Source organism: Agelaius tricolor, unplaced genomic scaffold (genome assembly GCF_023055355.1).
Source record: "Agelaius tricolor isolate 1412-34295 unplaced genomic scaffold, bAgeTri1.0.p SCAF_10, whole genome shotgun sequence".
NCBI classification, from domain to species: domain Eukaryota; kingdom Metazoa; phylum Chordata; class Aves; order Passeriformes; family Icteridae; genus Agelaius; species Agelaius tricolor.
Window position 1 is genome coordinate 23,812,866 of NW_027269270.1, and position 19,199 is coordinate 23,832,064.

A 19,199-nucleotide genomic window follows, 5' to 3' on the forward strand; every position below is an offset into this window, starting at 1 on the left:
GGTGTTTGTGAACAAGTGACAATCATTTTGCAATTAAAAATTAATCTGTATATATCTAGTGATACTAGATGATTAATACTTCATAAAATGCAGTTCATGTATTGATGTCTAGTGTCTATGTCAAATTTGACCTAAGAATCCAAAATTTGTGAGACATTCTACCTCCAGCAATGACTAGTATGTGCATATAACCCTCTAATTCTTCAATTCAGAAAAAATTGGACATTTTTGTGTCTAACTCTTGTGGTTTTGTCTTAGATAGCTCCCATTTTTCATACATGTTTTCATTATTTCTTGTTTTATGAGAAAATAATGTTTAACTTGAATCTGTAGCAACAAAGGAAGTGTCCTATTATGCTCATTTACAATTATTTGGTTTGCTTTTCTATAAAAAAAATCAGATATTTAAACATGCTTTCATACTTTATATATTTTTGAGCAGCTGTTCAGTGTTATGATAGTATTACAAGTATTTTGGATCTTTCTCAACAAGCAGAATTGTGACCTTCACCTGCTTTGGCAAGCTGCAACATCATTACATAAATATCAGAGATGGGTTAAGCTAAGGTCTGGTTTTGCTAGATGCTTATCTTTATTTTGCACTAAGTAAAACATTGTGATCCAAACAAATGCTTCATGTTGAAACCTGTCTTCTCTTACCAAATTTGCTGCTCAATTGCAGGAAAAATACCTTCCCTTGTGGTTGTGGAATGCTGTTTTGTTTTTCTTAATTCAAACTGATCAGCCAGTTCTAAGCTTTTTTCATTAGGAAGCGTTTGTTCAGGTTTTTAAGAAACAGTATACATTGGCAGGATTAGATTGGAAAAAAGCTACAGAGATGGTATCTGCATGCTGTTAGAGGAAGTAACATGTCAGCTGTGGTAATTGCAAGACTAAACTTAGGTTCCAGACATCTCCCATTTTCTGGTAGTTACTGTTATAAGTTCTTAGTTTGTGTTCTTATTTAAATCTACGTGGGAAAAATGCCAAGAGGCAATTAGTGTTGCTATGTAATTTTAAAATTAGCTTTATTTGCTGTAAAAATTGTACTGATTATCGGTTTATTTCAAAATATAACAGAAACTTCTAATTTAGTAAAAATTAAAATGACTATATTTGGATTGTATATAAAAAATGCCTTATGCATTTATGCTGTTGTACATTTATTGTGTTAACATCTGTTTTTTTCTTTGCTTGTTTTTAGTAATTTGTAAAGTAAATTTTTCAGTGGTGGACTTCTTATCAGTGGTGCTCCTACATTTTGTAAGACATCTTCTCTGTACCATTTAAGGAAAAATAAGGTTTTTGGCAAAGTAAATACTGGAATTCTTAGGTCACTTCAATTTAGCCAGATTTATATGGGACCTGAAATATATCCCTTATGTAATTTCAACTTAAAGATATATGCAAAGTTATGGGTATGATTGTCCTCATGGGATTATTTCAGACATAATTTGTGTATAATTATTCTCTACTTGTTTATTATTTTGAAATAAATTATCATGCTTCTTGGAGTTTTTAGGCTCAAATAACTGCCTCTGACAATTTATTAAACTTCAGTTGAATTCAGTGTAGTTTCATCTGAATAAAAAAAGTTAGTTGTGATAGGATGCTCTTAGATGTTAAAAGATGTCTGAAGGTAGATGTGTAGATTTTTCTCTTGTATGGGTATTAATGGAATTCTTGCAACCTTATCTTGATCTTTTAGCTACGTACTTCCATTTCAACAGCTAAAGGTAAACTGTTATGTAATCTCTGTGCAAATCAGGGTCTTTTGGGAGCAGAACAGCAGGGATTTTTGTTCTAAAACTCTAAAATTATTCTTACTGCCTACAGTAAACAAGGCACAATGTATCAAATCCACTGTAGCTGCAATAATACTTGGCACCTAGAAGATTATTAGAAGCTTCTCTGCTTGGTGACAAAAAGTAGAAAATCTGGGTGGAAAATGTATCAATCATCTCTTTCACATTTCTTCTTGTTTGACAGTTCTTGCAGAATTTTGCTTGTCTTTTGTATTTCAAGGTGCTATGACACTTTTAACTTCTTTGGGAAACTCCCTTCAGATTTCACCAAACGTATTTATTGAGTCCTGTCATAATGGCACACTCAGACTTTCAATTACTATGTTGGCAGTATTTCCAGGTTAGGCAAAAATTGCTAGGTACTAACAACTACAGATTCTTTTTATATCATTTTGTGGGTAACATTTGTCCCTGTAGTAGAAATCAAGTTTGTTCACTTGACTCTGAAAAGAAGTGTTACTGCTACTAAGTTACCTTGAATTAATTAATATAGAGTGAAGTGCTATCTTAGAATGTATGTTAATGATACTTCTTGGTTAGGTATTTGGCTGTTTCAGCTGTCTATGCTATTAAACTTTGCAAACATTTTCAATATGCTGGTTCATTTAAAGTCAGGAATAGATTTTGAGATCAGGAAGGATATTTTGTGTAGACCTGTACATTTGAATTCGGTGACCCAAACAAGATTCTTGTTTGCACTGAGTTCTTTATTAATTCCTGACTGTTTTTTTTCCTTTTCTGCTCTCCTTTTACATATCAAATTTGGCTAATGAAAGGCTTTCAGAAATAATCATGTAGCTAGCTGAGAAGTGAGAAGTTCTTACTGTCAGAAAATGTCAGAGAAGAAAAATGATTTCCTTACATATGTTTCAAAAAGAGATGAAGCTCGTTTAAAAATAGTGCTGCTGGGATACACTTTGTGGTATTTTAAAAAGTGCTGCTAGAGCACATCTGAAAGAATTTATATGTGCTCTACCTGCCTGAAATCTGTGTGTCCAGTTATATATATTTATTGATTAAAGAAAAGGTCTGTATTTTTTCTCTGCAGAAACACGATCAGGGCCAAGTTCTGTTGGACGTAGTCTTCAAGCATCTCGATTTGACAGAGAGAGATTACTTTGGTTTACAGTTGGCTGATGAATCTACTGATAACCCTGTAAGTTATCCCTTAAAAAACTCTGTTTTATAAGTACAGTCTTTAAAACTCATAATCATGTTCATCACTGTGGTTTGTGTTATTTAAAGAGAGCTAAATAGAAGCCATTGCAAGATTGTGCCATCTTCCCCAACTGTGTCATTTGTGAGGGTATCTATCATCTTTTATTGTAGTTACAATAAAATTGCATGTTAATAGTCCCAGGTTTGGAGTAAAATATGGAGTTCTGTGCTTATGAAGTAATATCTTAAAAGGATATTGCTTGTTCTATTTTATCTGTTTACTAGATTGCATTATCATTGTCAAAAAAGTGAATTTGTTTTAGATTTGTTTTGTAGTTGTATTTGTCATTAGGACTTACAGAATAACAAGGGAGTTTTAGATTGTCGTGTATGGAGTGTCTGTTGGCAGCCCAGATACCTTGGTGATCTTTCAGTAGTGCTTGGTATAGTCCAGTATCTGACAAGGGCAGTCATTTTATCACCTTAACAAAGAAGGGACTCCCTTGGAAATGAGTATTTACGACAGTTCATGAGCTTAATTGGAAGGAAATTCTACACAACTGAAAAATTGTAAATCATGAATAGAAACTAAAAGATGCAAATGCAGCATTCACTGCACTAGTTACTGGGTCCTACTGGGATCTTGATTGCCTGAAGAGCAGTTCTTGGATATTTTCTTTTATAAGTATCAAATGCTCAATACTCGTTTTGCAAAGTGCAGTTTAGCTAAGCATTATTCCTTATAAGACAGTTCCTTACCTAATTCTTACTATATGTGCAGCACAATGATGGGGTCAAAAATTACTTCCCAATTTGTGCATCAAAAGTCAGCCACATTCACTTGTTGACAGTTCTGTTAAGACATTGGTGGACTGCCTGTGTAATATTTTTATTCTAAACTTTGTTTCAGGCTTAAAAAACATAGGCAAGCAGAAGAAAGGCTGAATTATTTTTCATCTTTTTAAAAGAAGTATTTAATTGAATATTGGTCAATATTTCACTCAACATTCAGAAATTTTTCTGGCTTTCCAAGGGTAGACCTCTAAGCTCTCTTTCTTTTAGTTTATCTCTCTGGAAGCAGCTGAGTACAACACTGTAATACAAGGATCTGATTAAGGGTTAGTCTGAAGCAGTGACTTATCAGGTATTTGGTACAAGAACATACTTTAAAGATTGTTTTAAATTTTTTTAGTTTCTAAATATTTTGTCTCTTCAGCACTATCTAGTTGCCATGAAAACAATGTGTCAGAGCTAAAAAGAAATATTACCGATATTAGTCATGCAAGCTTGAAGAATGCATGGGTTTGAATAATTTCAGGTTTTGATGCACATTTACTTTTACACTTGATTCATTTGGACAAGGACACCATATTGGGTTGATGAATATTCTAGTTATTTGTGAAATAACACACCAGAATAGTGCTAAGATATAGTTAATGCAGCAGCAGATAAAGATGATGAGGAAAATGGGATTCTGCTAATTGAGTGTGAAACCTCTACCATTGTGTTTAAACATGGATTTCATGAATTGCAGAGCCTTTGTGGTTTTTTTATAGTATTAATATCGAAGGGAAAAAAAAGTATCTGTTGACATGTTTTGAAAGACTCTTATATAAATTACCTATATATCCCTGGCTAGAGTGTTCTTTAAGCTTTTACATTTAGTCTTAAAAGTTAATTGATCCTGTTTGAGGCTTTTTTTTTTCAGGTATTCACACCTTTGAGGCTGCATCAAACAGTCTCTTTACTTCCTCTTGAGCTAACTACTACAAGGATACAGCATGTGGATCTAGTCATCATTATTTGTTATTCCTCATGAAAAAATTCAGGCTAATGAATTAAAAAATGGATTTTTTAATTCACTAAAAATTACAGGACTAACTTCAGATCCACAGTGTGTGTTGGGTAGCTCAGGTACCTGTGTGTTTGCTTCCTCATCCCTCACCTGAAAAAACTAAAAAGCCCTGTGATAAGTGTGAGGGAGTTGCACTCTGTAAGGGTTAGGTGTCTGTCACTGCTTAGGAACTGTGCCCATATAATGATTTCCTCAGGCTTGTGGACTTGCCTTGCAAGGCAGCTCAAGGAATTGAACAGTATTTATACCAAAGATCGTCTTAGGAGTTACCTGGACTGGGTTGGTGTGTACAGAGACTGCTGGGTTGCTGATGGGCAGTGGTTTAAACAACTTGCAGAACATTCCAGGCAGTCATACTTTTAGTTGAAATTTGCCACATTGATTTTTATAAAGCTCTGCCTGTACACAGCAGTGTTCTCTTGCAGAAATAATCAATATTTGGAACTGTTCAGTAAAATTATTCTGTAGTCCTTAATCCAGGAGGCTGAGTGCTGAGTCTCTGGCCTCCAAGATCAAGTTAGTGATGTAGCAGTGCTGACACAGGCTGGCAGTTTGAGCCAGTGGGATCACTCCCTGAATGTGGCAGACTCACAAAATCCAGAGTCAGAAGTACTGGAAGTAGTTGAACAAGTTAACTTCTGAGTTGGGTAAATGAGCCTGCTTACAGCTCTTCACTAGCTTAGGTGGTTCTTCTTAAAGAGTAGCTGACAGTTGTTAAACACATCTGACCTCTCTCAGGCTCCTGTGACAATCACGGAAGCAACTCAAAGGGGAATTACTGCTGTAAAACAGGTATCTGAACAACATAGGTTAATCTTGGGGAAAGAAGAGCAGTAGCAGTTGTTGATGATAGTGGTGATGTCTCCAGAATCAGTAATAAGCCTGTGTATGCCAGTGAGGCATTTTGGTAAAAGACCAAGTAAAAAGTAATAAAAAGCACCAGTTTCTTGATGTATAAGGCTGTGATTTGCACTTTGTTTCTCTGAAGTTTGTGTTACAATTTGTCTCTTTCCAGAGGTGGTTGGATCCAAACAAACCTATCAGGAAACAATTAAAAAGTGAGTAATGTATGTATTTCGTCAATTCATCTATTGTTATTATGCTGTTTTTCCAGGGTGCCCTGATTAATTAGAAATAACTTTTCTTGACCATAGGAGGATCTCCTCACAGTCTGAACTTCAGAGTTAAGTTTTTTGTAGGTGACCCAAACAAGCTCCAAGAGGAATATACAAGGTAGGTCTGGTTGCTTTGTCAATAAAATACTTCTCTAGAACAGTCATTAATTTATTTATGGTATAACATGGAAATTTTCTTTTAACTCATTTTTGTTGTATGTACAAGCTTCTAAGTTTTGTCTAATAATTACAGATATGAGCTATGCAGTTGTACCAAATCAGTATAACAAAAGGCCTCTGTGAATAAACTTATGAGTTTATATGCAAAGTGAAGTAACTACATGAAGCAAATGCTACCAAGTAGAAACAGAAAAGGGAAAATAGAGAAAAGAGGAAAAACTTAATCCCAGTATTTACCACTAAGTACAAATTTAATTCTATCCTTCCAAGTTCTCCTTTGTGACAAAAAAATTGCTGAGCATTCTGCATGTTTTCCTCCCCAATTTTCTTCTTAATAGTAATAAAATTAATCTCTCTATGGTTGTAGTTGTAGTTTGAATCACGTAAGTTTATTTTGATAGCAGTGTGTTGAAATCTGTTAAAGAAAATGCTCAGTGTGAATCAAAATCAGAAGCTTGTGAATTGCAATTAGTCCTTGAAGAAATGCCTCAAATTTTCCATATTTTTAATTACTTCTGGCCCTCTACAAAAATGGCATGAATTGACAGATTGGAATTTCTGGATGTCGGCCATTCTGAAAACAGGTCAACCCCATTCAAAAAAATGATTGCGGATAGCTTTGGAAACCTGAGTACCAAAACTGTGACAATTTGAGTCCACATTTGTTTGTCATTGCCTTTAATTTGTCATATTTTGGACAAAATTCTGCACATATCTATGCAGACAGAATTCACTAAAATGACTCCCAGAGATTCTGCATGAGACTTTGTTTTACTGAAATATTTACTCTAGGAAAATTTGGCAATTTTCTCTATCAAAATAATGAATAACGAAAAACATGTTTTCTGAATTAAAGGAAAATATGTAGTATTCCTGAGGAGATGAAAAAAAGGATAAATGTTGATCAGTGTGAAGTAAACCATAAAGAAGGAGATAACCGGAGAAGTGCTATTCTCTAAATACAAAGCTATAAACACAGCTTTCTTTTAAAGGGGAAATAATGTATGGTTTCTGTATCTAGGTCAGCTCTGCCTTTTTTGCTAATAGACCTAATTGCCCCTGAGAAAACTCATTTGTATTTGGAATTATTATAAAGAGGGAGATATTATCCATGGGCTTTTTTGGAGTGAAGTTAGGATGCCATGTCACAAATATGGATCCTTTCACATAATCAGTATTCCTGCCTCAAAAAAGGGAAAGAAAAGACAGTGCAACTTCTGACAATTCCAGCTGAAGCTGAGACTGCTCCAAAATGCTCAGTTTTTACAAATTCCATGAGAACAGAGGAATGGCTCAACACATGAAAGCAGCATGAAGAGCTGTCAGGGAAAGGTTCAGTGTCTTGTCAGCTCTCTGTGCGTTCACGTGAGCAAGGCAGGTTTGAATGCCCTGGGTCAGGAGAGGTCAGTGGGAGCTCAGTGAGAGCTTTGCTTGGAACTTGGCTGGGGAGGGAATGAAGCTTCATTAGTGCTCCTCGTGGCAGGGAGAATTGTTTATTAACGTTGACTCCATTAGCAGTAATTCTGTCCTGCCCTTCTCTAGCTATAGCTATATAAGCACGATGAAAACATGGTCATGCAGTGCTGCCTTTGTTGTTTTAGTGGAGTCTGTTCAGGCTTTTGCAGATCTGCTTTGCTAAAGCTTCTATTGATTTCCCATTTTGCTCAATAATATGTGAGGCTTCAGTGTCCAAACTGGTGATTGGCTAACAAACCATTAACCTCACTGTTCAGTGAAAACAGTGGACAGAAGATGAACTCTGCTTGGTGTCCCTTAATCAAGATGTCCTTTAAGTACCATGAAATATTTCTAATAAAGCTTTATACTGAAAAAATCCAAATAAAATGGAAGTGCAGCTGTATATTTGTGAAGAGATGCTCAAGAAAAGCATGTGAAGCATATCTATTTAATATATGTAATTTATTGCATTTATTAATCAGTAAAAAAATTTGCTTTATCTATTTTTTTATTTCAATATGCATTTTAAGTATTTGAAATAATTGAGATCTCTAAAGTCTGGAGAATGTCTAAGTTTTAACTTCTTGAGGTTAGTATCTTTTAACTAAGCTTCTTGCCTTTTTGGTCAGTTAAAGCATCTCTAGATGTTTTTGTAGGGGTTGAGCTTGTCAGTTCACAAATGTTTTCCCTCATATTCTTACAAACATGGAATGTTTTACCTTTCTGCTGTTATATAGCTTTTAAATAATTGGATTTCTCTGTGGATATTTGTAAATGTTTGTGTAAGACTTTAAGTGGTAGATAATGTGAAGACTTCAGAAAGACTCCACTTTCTGAAGACTACACAGTTAGGAGATGTCATGTGTAATAAAGTGATATATTTTGGCTTTAATTTCTTAGTTGAAGTTGTTGTTGGGAAAAAATACTAAATATTTAGTGCTTTTCATATGTAATATTGGTGTTTGTAATGAATGGGTATGGCCCAGCTTTTGATTTAGAACTACACAAAGGAAAACATGATTGTTATAATAGTAATAATTTAGGGTTTAAATTTATAAGAAAGCAGAAATGATGTTTAAATTTGCCACTCAGTAATACTTCTATTAAAAAATTTAAAAGGCAGTGGAGACAAATTCTACAGCAGCTTTTATGTTCTAAGGATTTTTATTCTGAAAGTTTAAACTTTTGCTAATATCCTGTCACCTTGATAAATCTTGTTTGGTACCCCACTGCAATCTCTAGTTCAGTGAAGCTTTGTAGCAGGTGTGATTTGCCACTTGATGTAAATGTTATACTCTTGTCAAATTTTCTAAAACCTCTGAATGAAATACGAAGGAACTAAACTGAATGAACAAAAGATTCATTCTGAGACATTAACAAAATATTTGGGGTTTGTTGGAGAAACAAAGGAAGTAATTTAGAGGGAAATTGGTTTGTACTTTCTGGCTTGTTGGAGTTCCAAGTCATGGTGTTTCTGGTGCTCCTGTTTGGTGGGAAGTAGTTTGTGTTTTAAAATGTTTGGCTGTTCTTTTTGTTCTATCAATCTCCTTCTTGACTTGAAAGAGTGGGCATGAAAAAGCTAGATTAATTTCTAAAACAAGCATTTTCACATCATAATTTAAAGAAAACTTGAGCTTCTAAAGGGAAGTTAACTGAGAGGTGTAATAGCATGCAAAATGTCCAGTGTTAGTTTTACACTAACTGATAGCAAATTATATTAAATTGATGAAAAATGATGGAATAATTTTAATTTTAATTGTAGTGTTTTTTGTTTGCTTTTCTAAATAAGGTACCAGTACTTTTTGCAAATTAAGCAGGACATTCTTACTGGAAGGTAAGAAATTTTTCTTGTGTTAAGCATTAAATGCAAATCTGGTCAAGAAAAAGTTCATAATAGAAGATTTTGCCTGCAAAAATAAAAACATATTAAGGTTAAATCACTGTCTATGCAAGTGGAAATGTTTATAATAATTACCTGTCAAATTTGTCCATAGACTATAAAAGACTAGGGTTTTCAAAACCAAATGTCATATGAAATATGTAATTTTATTTATTTGTCATTTTAAAAACAAAACAGATTGCCCTGTCCTTATAATACTGCTGCTCTTCTGGCTTCCTATGCTGTTCAATGTAAGTATAATTACTGTTTGTGTACTTGCTAATACTGAAATATAGAAAAAGTCTTATTGATTAGTTTCCAAAGAATGTACTTTGTATAGCATTATACTTTGGTGTTTGTGGGCATGGTGCTAATTTTCTCATGATTAAGGACATTGATTGGTTGTCCTCCCCCAGCATGTTTTGCTGAATTGGATATGGAAAAAATACTTAAAGCCACACTGTTAGAAAACCCCAAATCAATACTCTTTAATTCCTGTGCATTCTGAAGCATGGAATTGTGGCCTTGATAATGATACTAAAAAGTATTTCTTAAGACACTAGAACATGTTTAACATTCTATACAGTGAACCTCCAAATAGGTGTGGAAAAGGGAGTTCTGGTCTTATCTGGCCAAAAGGTTCAATACCTGTCTTTGCAATTTTAAGCCACCCAGTGAGTAGATGAGTCTTGAAAACTGAGATTTAGTTTTCTTCCTCACTCAATTTTTCTTCATAAGCTGAAATGAAGCAATACCAATATATTCATTCACATTCATGTGTTTTTTTACTGTTGAAGATACATCCACGTTAGTACTTTGTATACTTTGTACATATCAGAGAAACAGTGTCCATGTTAATACTTTCATAAAAAATATATAGTAATGGTGATGTCATGTTTTATGCATGGTTTTGCTCAGTGGTCACCTTTTTGTAGGTCAATCAATAGAACAGTTTCTCTTAAACAAAACTCCCACACTTCAGCTGCCTGAAAAATGTACTGCAAATGCTGTCATACCTTAGGAATTTGTCTTAGAAGAGATGAAGTATTTGATAACGGGAACTATGAAAACTTGATAACATTCTAAGCTTTTAAGAACACAATATGGGTTTTTTTGAAATATTGTAGAAGTGGTGGGTATGCACAATGCATTGTATTTACATTTATCCATGACATCCTGCTGCTACTAAGTTTGCCAGCGTGCAGAGTTCTAATGATTCCTGTACCTGCCTAGTAATAAACTTCCTGGATTCTTTATAAATACATGTAAATAGCAGATCTCAGTCCTTTACTCTTGGATTTCAGCAAGGAGTGTATTCTGCTATGAAACCTGGTCCAATTTTCTAGTTTTTAAATTATTTAAAGTAGGATCTGTTAGAGGTGATGCAAGTGACCTTCCCTTCCTTTCCTCATCCTCCTGCTCAATAAGTGCCTTCTTCTGTCTTGTCAGTGCTGCTAGGCCTGCCCAGGACCCCAGATCATGATTTATTGCTGTTATCTCTCCTCTTTTCATTTTATGTTTCTTGTGGATCTGTTTCTTGTGGATTCTTGTTTCACTGTGGATCTGCTACATGGATTGCAGATACTAAAAGCTGATTTTTTTTCTACTGTGGTTAGAAAACCTCAAAGAATTTAAGCAAATGTTGTTAATATGTTGTTTTCTGACAAATGTGATTGTAATCTATTTCTTATAATTTTAGGAAAGTGTTACAAGTTATGTAAACACACATTTTAGTAGTTTCAAGTAGAATAGTTTCAGTATAGGTGTATGTATGTGTACTTTGTTTCATACATACAATTGAATGTGCAAAGAATATTTTTCTAATGCTTCTGAGTGTATTTTGGTGCAGAATGAGTAGCTAGACTTTGCAGATCTTCATAATGAAATAGCAGTTGTAGTGCTAAAAGAATAAACTTGTGTAATCACATGAAAACAAGCAAAAGTAAAATATTAAGAGAAAATTGAATACTTTCCTATATATATATATATATATATATATATATATATGTATATATATATATATCCTACTTAGTGCTAGCTGTAATGACAGCATTTATGGATTGATTTGTCTGTTAAAAATTAAACACTTTATGGACTTCCTTCATAAGTGCATAATCAAAGCTCTCTCTAAATAATCTCAATGATATTCACTGAGAATATGACTGTTCATTCAAAAGGGAAGATGGGAGTCCAAATGTCTTCTCTATTTTTCTTTGCTGTGGATCATAAATTATGTGGGAGCAAACTCATGTGAATTTGGGGGCATTGCACAATGCCAAATACATCAGTGATAAACAATAACCTCTCTCTTTAATATTTTAGCCGAGCTGGGAGACTACAACCATTCAGAAAACTTGCCAGGCTACCTCTCAGAATATTCTTTCATCCCTAGCCAGCCTCAAGACTTTGAAAAAGAAATAGCAAAATTACATCAGCAGCACATGTAAGGATTTACATCAGAAGATACTGACTTTGTCAAATCCTGACTGCTGATGCTGTGCTATTATACAAAACAAAATAGTATTTTTTCCTAAAGGTTTTGGGGTGGGTTGTTGGGTTTGTTGGTTGGTTGGTTGGTTTTGGTTGTTTCTTTTAAGATAATGTGATTTTTTCTTTTTCTAGATTAAATACCTGTATAGTAAATACCATTGATGGTCTATACAGAATATGACTATCTAAATTAGTGAAATAATGAACATGTTGAGTTAAAGGTTCTCTGAAAACAGCATTTGTGCATATTATGTTGGATATTAACTTAGCCAGATATATTTTCTTTAAGATTTCTTTTCAGTCTTTGGGAATGTTTTGAGCATAAGGGCTTTGTTTTCATGATTCTCTTTCCAGTAAAAGAGTTACTTTAGAAGTAACAAAGTCCTTTTCTTCAATATCTCCTCTTTCCTGTGTACGATTCTCTGACCTTTCAGAAAGAGGAAAAGGCAGTGAAGCAATGGAAAACATTTTTTTTTCAGTATTTAACGTTGTGGTACTTTCCAGTGATGGTTCCTTCCTATTTTAGAGTTTAAGTGCCTTTTGTTAATTAAATTTAACAAAATGTAAGCAATATTTATAAAATATTTGCTTGATCAGGTCATTTTTGCTTTCAAAAGTACAGAATGTTACATTAATTTCAGATAAAGGCTTAGAAAATTCTCTTAGCTACGTTAAAGACACTTGAGTGAGCTGATGGTAATTTAAATTACCAATGCCAAATACAGAACTGTAAAACTAATTTCCAGATTCTAGGGCTCCACAAACATTTAAATGATAAAGTACATTAAAATAAAATGTGTTGTGAGCTCTTGTCAAGACTTCTGTTCTTTTGGAAACATAAATACTTTTCTGTTAAAATTTTTGGGTTACAATCGGTTTATCATAAGAAAGGAAATTCAGATTTCAGGGTGGGGATAGAAGTAGTAAAATGAATGCAGATTTTTCTGTCTGCACTCACCTGGGGAGCCTGATGTGGGAGGTCATGTTAGAACATTTCTGATTTAGCTGCTTTCTTTCAGAGGGTTGTCTCCTGCAGAAGCAGAGTTCAATTATCTCAATACAGCACGTACCTTAGAACTTTATGGAGTTGAATTGCACTATGCAAGGGTAAGTTTGGATGAACTACTGTTGCAAAGTAAAAATGTATTCCTCTGAGATCTATGGAAAAATACACTTTTCTTTTTGTGAGCTTTTCTGGCTTTTGCTTACAAGAGAAAATAAGAGAAAAAATATTATACTGTTAGGTGCCTTACTGGCATTTACTGATTGAATATCCACTGTTTCACTATAGAGAGGGCATTTCTTTGCTCATATTTGTGCTTAGTTATCTGTGTGTTAATCAGGTTGAGCTTTGTTGCCGTGAATGCCATATTGAGTGTTCTATAGCAGGTGCTTGATTAGAGTGCAAACATATTTCAAGAAAAAAGTGCTACTTAAATATGCTTGCAATATTGTATGTTTTAGAATCTCTCTTCTCTGTGTTCTGAGATTGCAATTTCCTTTCAGGTAGGAATTAAGGTTGCTGGTTGCTTTTAGTGTAGCAAATGCCAACCCAGTGTATTAGTGCTGCTATTCTTAATAAACCAGAATACTCTTGTATTTATTTCATCAAAGTAGTTGAAAGACAGAAGATCTAACTTGAGAAATTAAAATTTTGAGGTAGCTTATAAGGAATTCAGAGCAGACATGCAAGTTTGTCCTAAATAGGAGGGAATAATTTAATTTCTTATTTGTCTTATTAAAACACATTTCCTTCCACATTATTTTGTGTATTTAGAGAGAGATGAGAATGAATATATATGAGGTTTGAAAAGATATTTATACTGTTCTTCAAGTAATTTTCTTTATTCTTTTAAAGGATCAGAGTAACAATGAAATCACGATTGGAGTGATGTCAGGTGGAATACTAATTTTTAAGAACTGCGTTCGAATTAACACCTTTCAGTGGTAAGGACAGCTGTTTAATGTTTTTATTTGCTATTTCAAAATATTTTTACCACTCTTAAAAAGACTGAAACTTATGTTGTTTTGTATCCCATTGAAATTATTTATCTCATGTGCCATGGGGAATTTTGTGAGGGGGGTTTTGTCCTGGTCTGCATGCTGTGCTGTTAAACAACTTTGAAACTGTATGAATTTCAATACTCTTTTTCTTCAGGGGTTTATAAGCATACTTTACTTTTAATTAACTATATAGCCAGGGCCAGTGTGATGGGCTAGCTTACAGTCTTTAAAGAGACAGGTGAATTGAAAAATATTAACTAGAGATTGAGTGCTTTTACCTGTTTTGTGACCTATAAATTAATTGTACTGTGTGCTTGAAATATAATGTAGTTATGGTACTTGTGAATAACTGAGGTGGAACATTTAGGATATTGTCATCTCTTCATCTGTAAATAACCATTTTCATTATATGATCAAAAAAGTGCATTTACAGCAGAAAGTCTTTGAATCTCTAAATTCTTTACAAGTACTCTATAAGCTCTGTGGTGCTCTGCAGAAGTTATGTCGCCTTTCTGGAAATGCCTTTCTTAGTTCCTGCAGAAGTAAGGTTTCCTCTGCTGGTTTGGTTTCCTTTGCTGGTTTGGAGTTCACTTTGGCAGCCTTATTCCTTGTGTTGCTGAGTTGCTATAGCTGCATTCTGAGTGGGTGAAGTCAGTCATATAAGATTGTCATAGCAGACATTAGTTCACCAGGCACAAAAGCTGTTCGTTCAGGAGAAATGATCAGAACTGTTCATTTGCTACTGATTTTGCATTTTTCTTTGCTGCTGATGTGTGCTTGATCTTTTCTGCAACCCAGTGAATTTCTGAGGTATTCTGGTTTTCTGTGCTAAGCTTAGTCTCAAGGTTCATTGTAGGAAGTTAGATATTTTGTGGTTTACCAAGCTGAGAAACAGTGTCATTGGTCAAATTTTAGTTGATTTTCGTAGAGAAAGAAAAGATGAAGCTATATCAAAGTGTTATCTGCAGCCAATACAACTGAATGTGGTAAACATTTTACCTGTATGCCTTTGAAGAAAAATAAGACGGAGATGACTACAAAGCATTTAAATTTCCAGTCTTCATGGTTATTGGGTAAATTAAAACTGGAACTTGCAAAGATAAACCTGAAACTACTGTACCAGTCAGTCAGACCTACCCTTATAATAGTGACACATTCCAGGAGAGATATCCTTCATGTGGTGAGAGTTTTGAGATGTTGGAGCCATTTCTGGGCTAAGGCTGCTTTACAAATGGAATGCTGTAATAATCAGGAAGGTTTTATTTCAGTCTGATTTTACTACTGTTATTTTTGGGAAAACAGCAATAGTAGAAATAGGTTCTGTAAATCACACTGGTAAATTACTGAGTACATACAATCTAAGTCATAATTAAGCTACACGTCACTAATGGAAGTTGGAGGTTTCTCTGAGTTCTGCTTCATATTGTTTGCATGCCAGGGATGCTGATCTAAATTTTTAGTGTGTTTTTTTGTGTGTGTGTAATTACCTAAACAGTTCTTCTTTGTATTCAACCATATCAGCTGACACTAGGGATATTCATTTCTTGCTGTGAAGACTATAGTTCCAACATAATTGGTCTTTACAAAAAAACCCAAAAAAACAAAAAACCACCCTTCCCCATTTCACCCTGTTAGAGGCTTTCTTTTGCTATGAGTAATAATCTGAAATACCAATTTCCACAATATAGCTTAATAATAGACATATTACCCTTTCTTTCTATCTATCCATAATCATGTTGCTGCTCTTGTGCCACTAGTACTGATACTACTTCTTTTTGCTTCCACTTTTTCTTGTTCCTATGCAGCTGGAGCTCTGTAGTGTCTTCCTAGTGCTTTATAGGTATAGTAGAGATTTGGATTCCCCTTTTTCAGTACTCCTGAGTTTTGAGACAAGTGAGAGGATAGAAATTCATGTGCACAGGAGGAAATAAAGATTTAACTGTATTGCTTAGAGAAGACTCAAGTAAAATGTTTTTGCCCTCTCACTCTTAATTGATATTATATCTAAATTGCTTTTTATGAACTTTTTGATCATGGGGAGAAATTAAAGAGGAGGAAGACAAGAGAGGAATAGAGGAAAACAAAGGATGCTGCCTTTTATCCATGTGTCCTAACTTGATCTTCCTGTATTGTATATAATTCTTCCTTTCCCTAAACTTTGCTACCTACCAGGCACAGAGATCTGGGAATCCAAGGAGATTGAAGACCAAAGGAGAAGATCATGGAGTAGGTCATCCTTTCCTTTGCTACTAGACCACCTGTTCAGCAGTTGGAAACGTGCTTTCCTTAGCTTCTTGTTTGTGGTTGATGTATCTCTGGAAAGGTTTGATGCCTTTTGCACCCAGTGCCAGTTGTAATTCAGTTGTGCTGTGCATCTCCTGGTTTTATCCCTCAATGACTAGTGGTACTGTGCTCTTCCTTGGTCATCTGATCCTGCTTACTCATCTTGTACACTTCTTCATGTGTTTGAGCCCAGTCAGCAGTTCTGAGTGCATCTTGGCTCACCTCTTTTCATGCTTGCCTATTTTCTAGCACATCAGGATCGTTCTTGATTGAGAAGATTGTCCTTTAATACTGACTACCTGTTCCTCTGACCCAAAGGCAGCTTCTGTGGGATTTTGCCCACCAGAGCTCTGAACAAACTGGAGTTCCCGCTCCTGAACCCATGGTTTAGTCTGCTGCATCCATCCCCTTCCTTTCAGATCTTTAGCTTCACCATCTCCCAGCTGCTGGAGCCAGCTTGTCTTTGGCTTCTCAATCTGGACAGTCCTTTCTTGTTTGTGAGTTGAGCTACCTCGAGCATCTTCCCTGGGTGACTGGTTTAGAACCTGTGTCCAAGAGGTCTTGCTCAATAAATTTGCTGGATTGCTCATGTTCTGCTTTATCACCCTCCCTAGGGTTGGGGTGGCAAAGCCCTTGTGAGAACCAGGGCTTGGTATCAGGAGATTCCTTCCACGTGTTTGAGGACAATCTGCATTTTAGACTAGGATTTCAAATATCTCTTCATTTTAAAAGATATATTTTATTATTTAGGATGTCTGAGGTGACTGTGGATGGGAAAACCCTACCAGGAAAATAATATTGATGCCTGCTTGTCCTTATGCTTTTCCTTTTATATCCAGCATTGCCAACAGTCAGAGATGGGAAGCATAGACAGGGTGCCTTTTCCTTGGGCTGAGTATGGATGTGCTCACTCAGTGCCTAGCAGGGTGTTAGCACTGCATAGGAACTCTCTCATCTGCTGTATTTTTTTGAAATAGCTGGGAATCAGCTTTGCTGAGTCATTTCTTTGTACTTGAATGGTGGCTCTTTTGAGTTGAATTAGACCTTATTGGCTAATGTTACAGCTTTGAGTCTGTTCCAAATGGTTTCAGGCTTAAAAATCAGCTGACCTCACTCTGTAAGCCTAAATTATGGGATGACATTAAAACCCTGTATGTATTATTCTCTTTGAGTTTGAAAATCACCAAAGGTAGTAATTTCTTTAGCAGAAAAGGAAACCCCAGAGAGTGAGAGATAGTAAATGTTTTTATAAATAGAATAATTGCTAAGTAAATCTGATATGTTGCAAAGTATATGGAGCTCCATTTTTAGAAAAGGTATATATTAAAATGTTCTTTTAATTGCCCTGTACACCAAAGTGTTAGAAAAATTAGTAAAAACATACTTGTTGATTAGCTGCAGCCTAAAGAGTCTAATATTTTTTTCTGGTTTTTTCCCACAGTCAGAGTGTTAATAATCACTAGTGTATGTCCTATCCAGCAAACATAAGACCCATCCTACGTTATCCTTAAGCAGGTTTTTGTCACAGGAGGTTCTAAGAAGATTGGTGCATTGCCAGTGGAATAATTTGATTTCAGTAGATAAGATATAACACACCTTTAAGTGTCAAATCCTTGAGAAACTAACTCTGATAGCAAGAATTTGTTAAGAATTAAAAAAAAAAAAACACTAACAAATAGGACAGTTATTGCTGCTGCTTTTTAAAAAAAAATGTTTTTATTGTTAACTGTTAAACTAATGGCAAGGCTGGGAAAGAAAAAAGAAACGGGAAAATATGTAAATAACCATAATTTAAATACTAATATTCATGGAGTGTCTTTATGTTACTGCAGATAAAGACTCTCCCAACAAATTAGGACATCCTACTTAGGTTCCTGCTCTGAATAATCCCCTGGAGAAAAATTTCTTTATTTGATTTAGTTAAGAAGATAATTTCTATATATAGATATCCAACTTAGGTGTCTGTTAATGTTTTGCTTCTCATCCTTCCTGGTCTAAAGGGTTTTTTATTCAGCAAGTGATAAATATGCAAGTAGTAATTCCAGTCAGTTTGCAGTATTTTATCAGTTGTTCATTTTTCAAGTAACAAAAGTTACCTTGTTTTTCTTTTTACAGTTTGAACCTCACTTTTTTACTTGACCAAAGTGATACTCCTGTATATTTAATAAAATATATGGACTGTCTTCATATTACATTTCTTTGAAGAAGTATATCATTAGATTGTGATGAAAATACAGCCTGTCTTTTCCCATTTTGTATAACTACTATGAGAGTGATCATCTAAAACAGTCTGGAATTAGTGTCAGTATTTAATATGTATATAGATAACCTGAAAGGTGAACGTGTCTGTAGGCAGATTTTTCCCTGTCATGTGATATTGTAAATGTTTTTTTTCCTCTTAATAGTGTGATCATTTTTTTAAGATTGTGAGTCCTATCTCTGTGCTTACATCTTATCTTAACTATTTTACTAAAACAAGTTCTGGTAATATTTAAAGACATGTAAGAACATAGAGAAAGAATGTTTTTCAGTGATCAGGTGAAGTTCAAAGGATTTTTTTCATATTCTAAGGGATAATGAAAGCAGCCTGAGAAAAGAGAACATCTGCCTGGAATGACCTGAGGATAGAAAAGCTCTTTGGGCTTTGGAATGGGGAAAAGATACCAAAATTAGCAACTGCCTTGGGTTTGGGATGTAAACAAGTGTATTTGATGGATAACGCAAATACACAGCTCATAAATTTCAAATTATACAAACTATTTTATATAGTCTTTGATACCTTATTTTTTGTCCATGGAAGGGAAATATGTTCTCTCTAGAAAGTATATTTTCAGTAGGTGTATTTAAGCCTTTAACCATGATTCAGTGTATGAAATGTTTTAATATTGTGATTTTGTTTTTCATTTAGGTTGAAGATTGTAAAAATTTCTTTTAAGTGCAAGCAGTTTTTTATTCAACTTAGGAAAGAACTG

At 34.6% G+C, this 19,199-nt stretch overlaps 1 protein-coding gene across 2 annotated transcripts in view; it reads left to right on the forward strand.

Moving 5' to 3' along the window:
• The window catches only part of PTPN4 (protein tyrosine phosphatase non-receptor type 4), a 110,393-nt gene that overhangs the window by 43,304 nt on the left and 47,890 nt on the right, over positions 1–19,199 (forward strand). For both annotated transcript variants that reach the window (XR_011680406.1, XM_071435233.1), the window contains exons 3-11: positions 2,854–2,961; positions 5,834–5,876; positions 5,973–6,051; positions 9,361–9,405; positions 9,649–9,701; positions 11,773–11,893; positions 12,960–13,047; positions 13,799–13,887; positions 19,136–19,199. Coding sequence is in view for 1 of the 2 variants with exons in the window: in XM_071435233.1 (XP_071291334.1) it covers positions 2,854–2,961; positions 5,834–5,876; positions 5,973–6,051; positions 9,361–9,405; positions 9,649–9,701; positions 11,773–11,893; positions 12,960–13,047; positions 13,799–13,887; positions 19,136–19,199 (690 nt within the window). In the remaining variant the exon portion in view is untranslated. The remainder of the gene's footprint in view (positions 1–2,853; positions 2,962–5,833; positions 5,877–5,972; positions 6,052–9,360; positions 9,406–9,648; positions 9,702–11,772; positions 11,894–12,959; positions 13,048–13,798; positions 13,888–19,135) is intronic.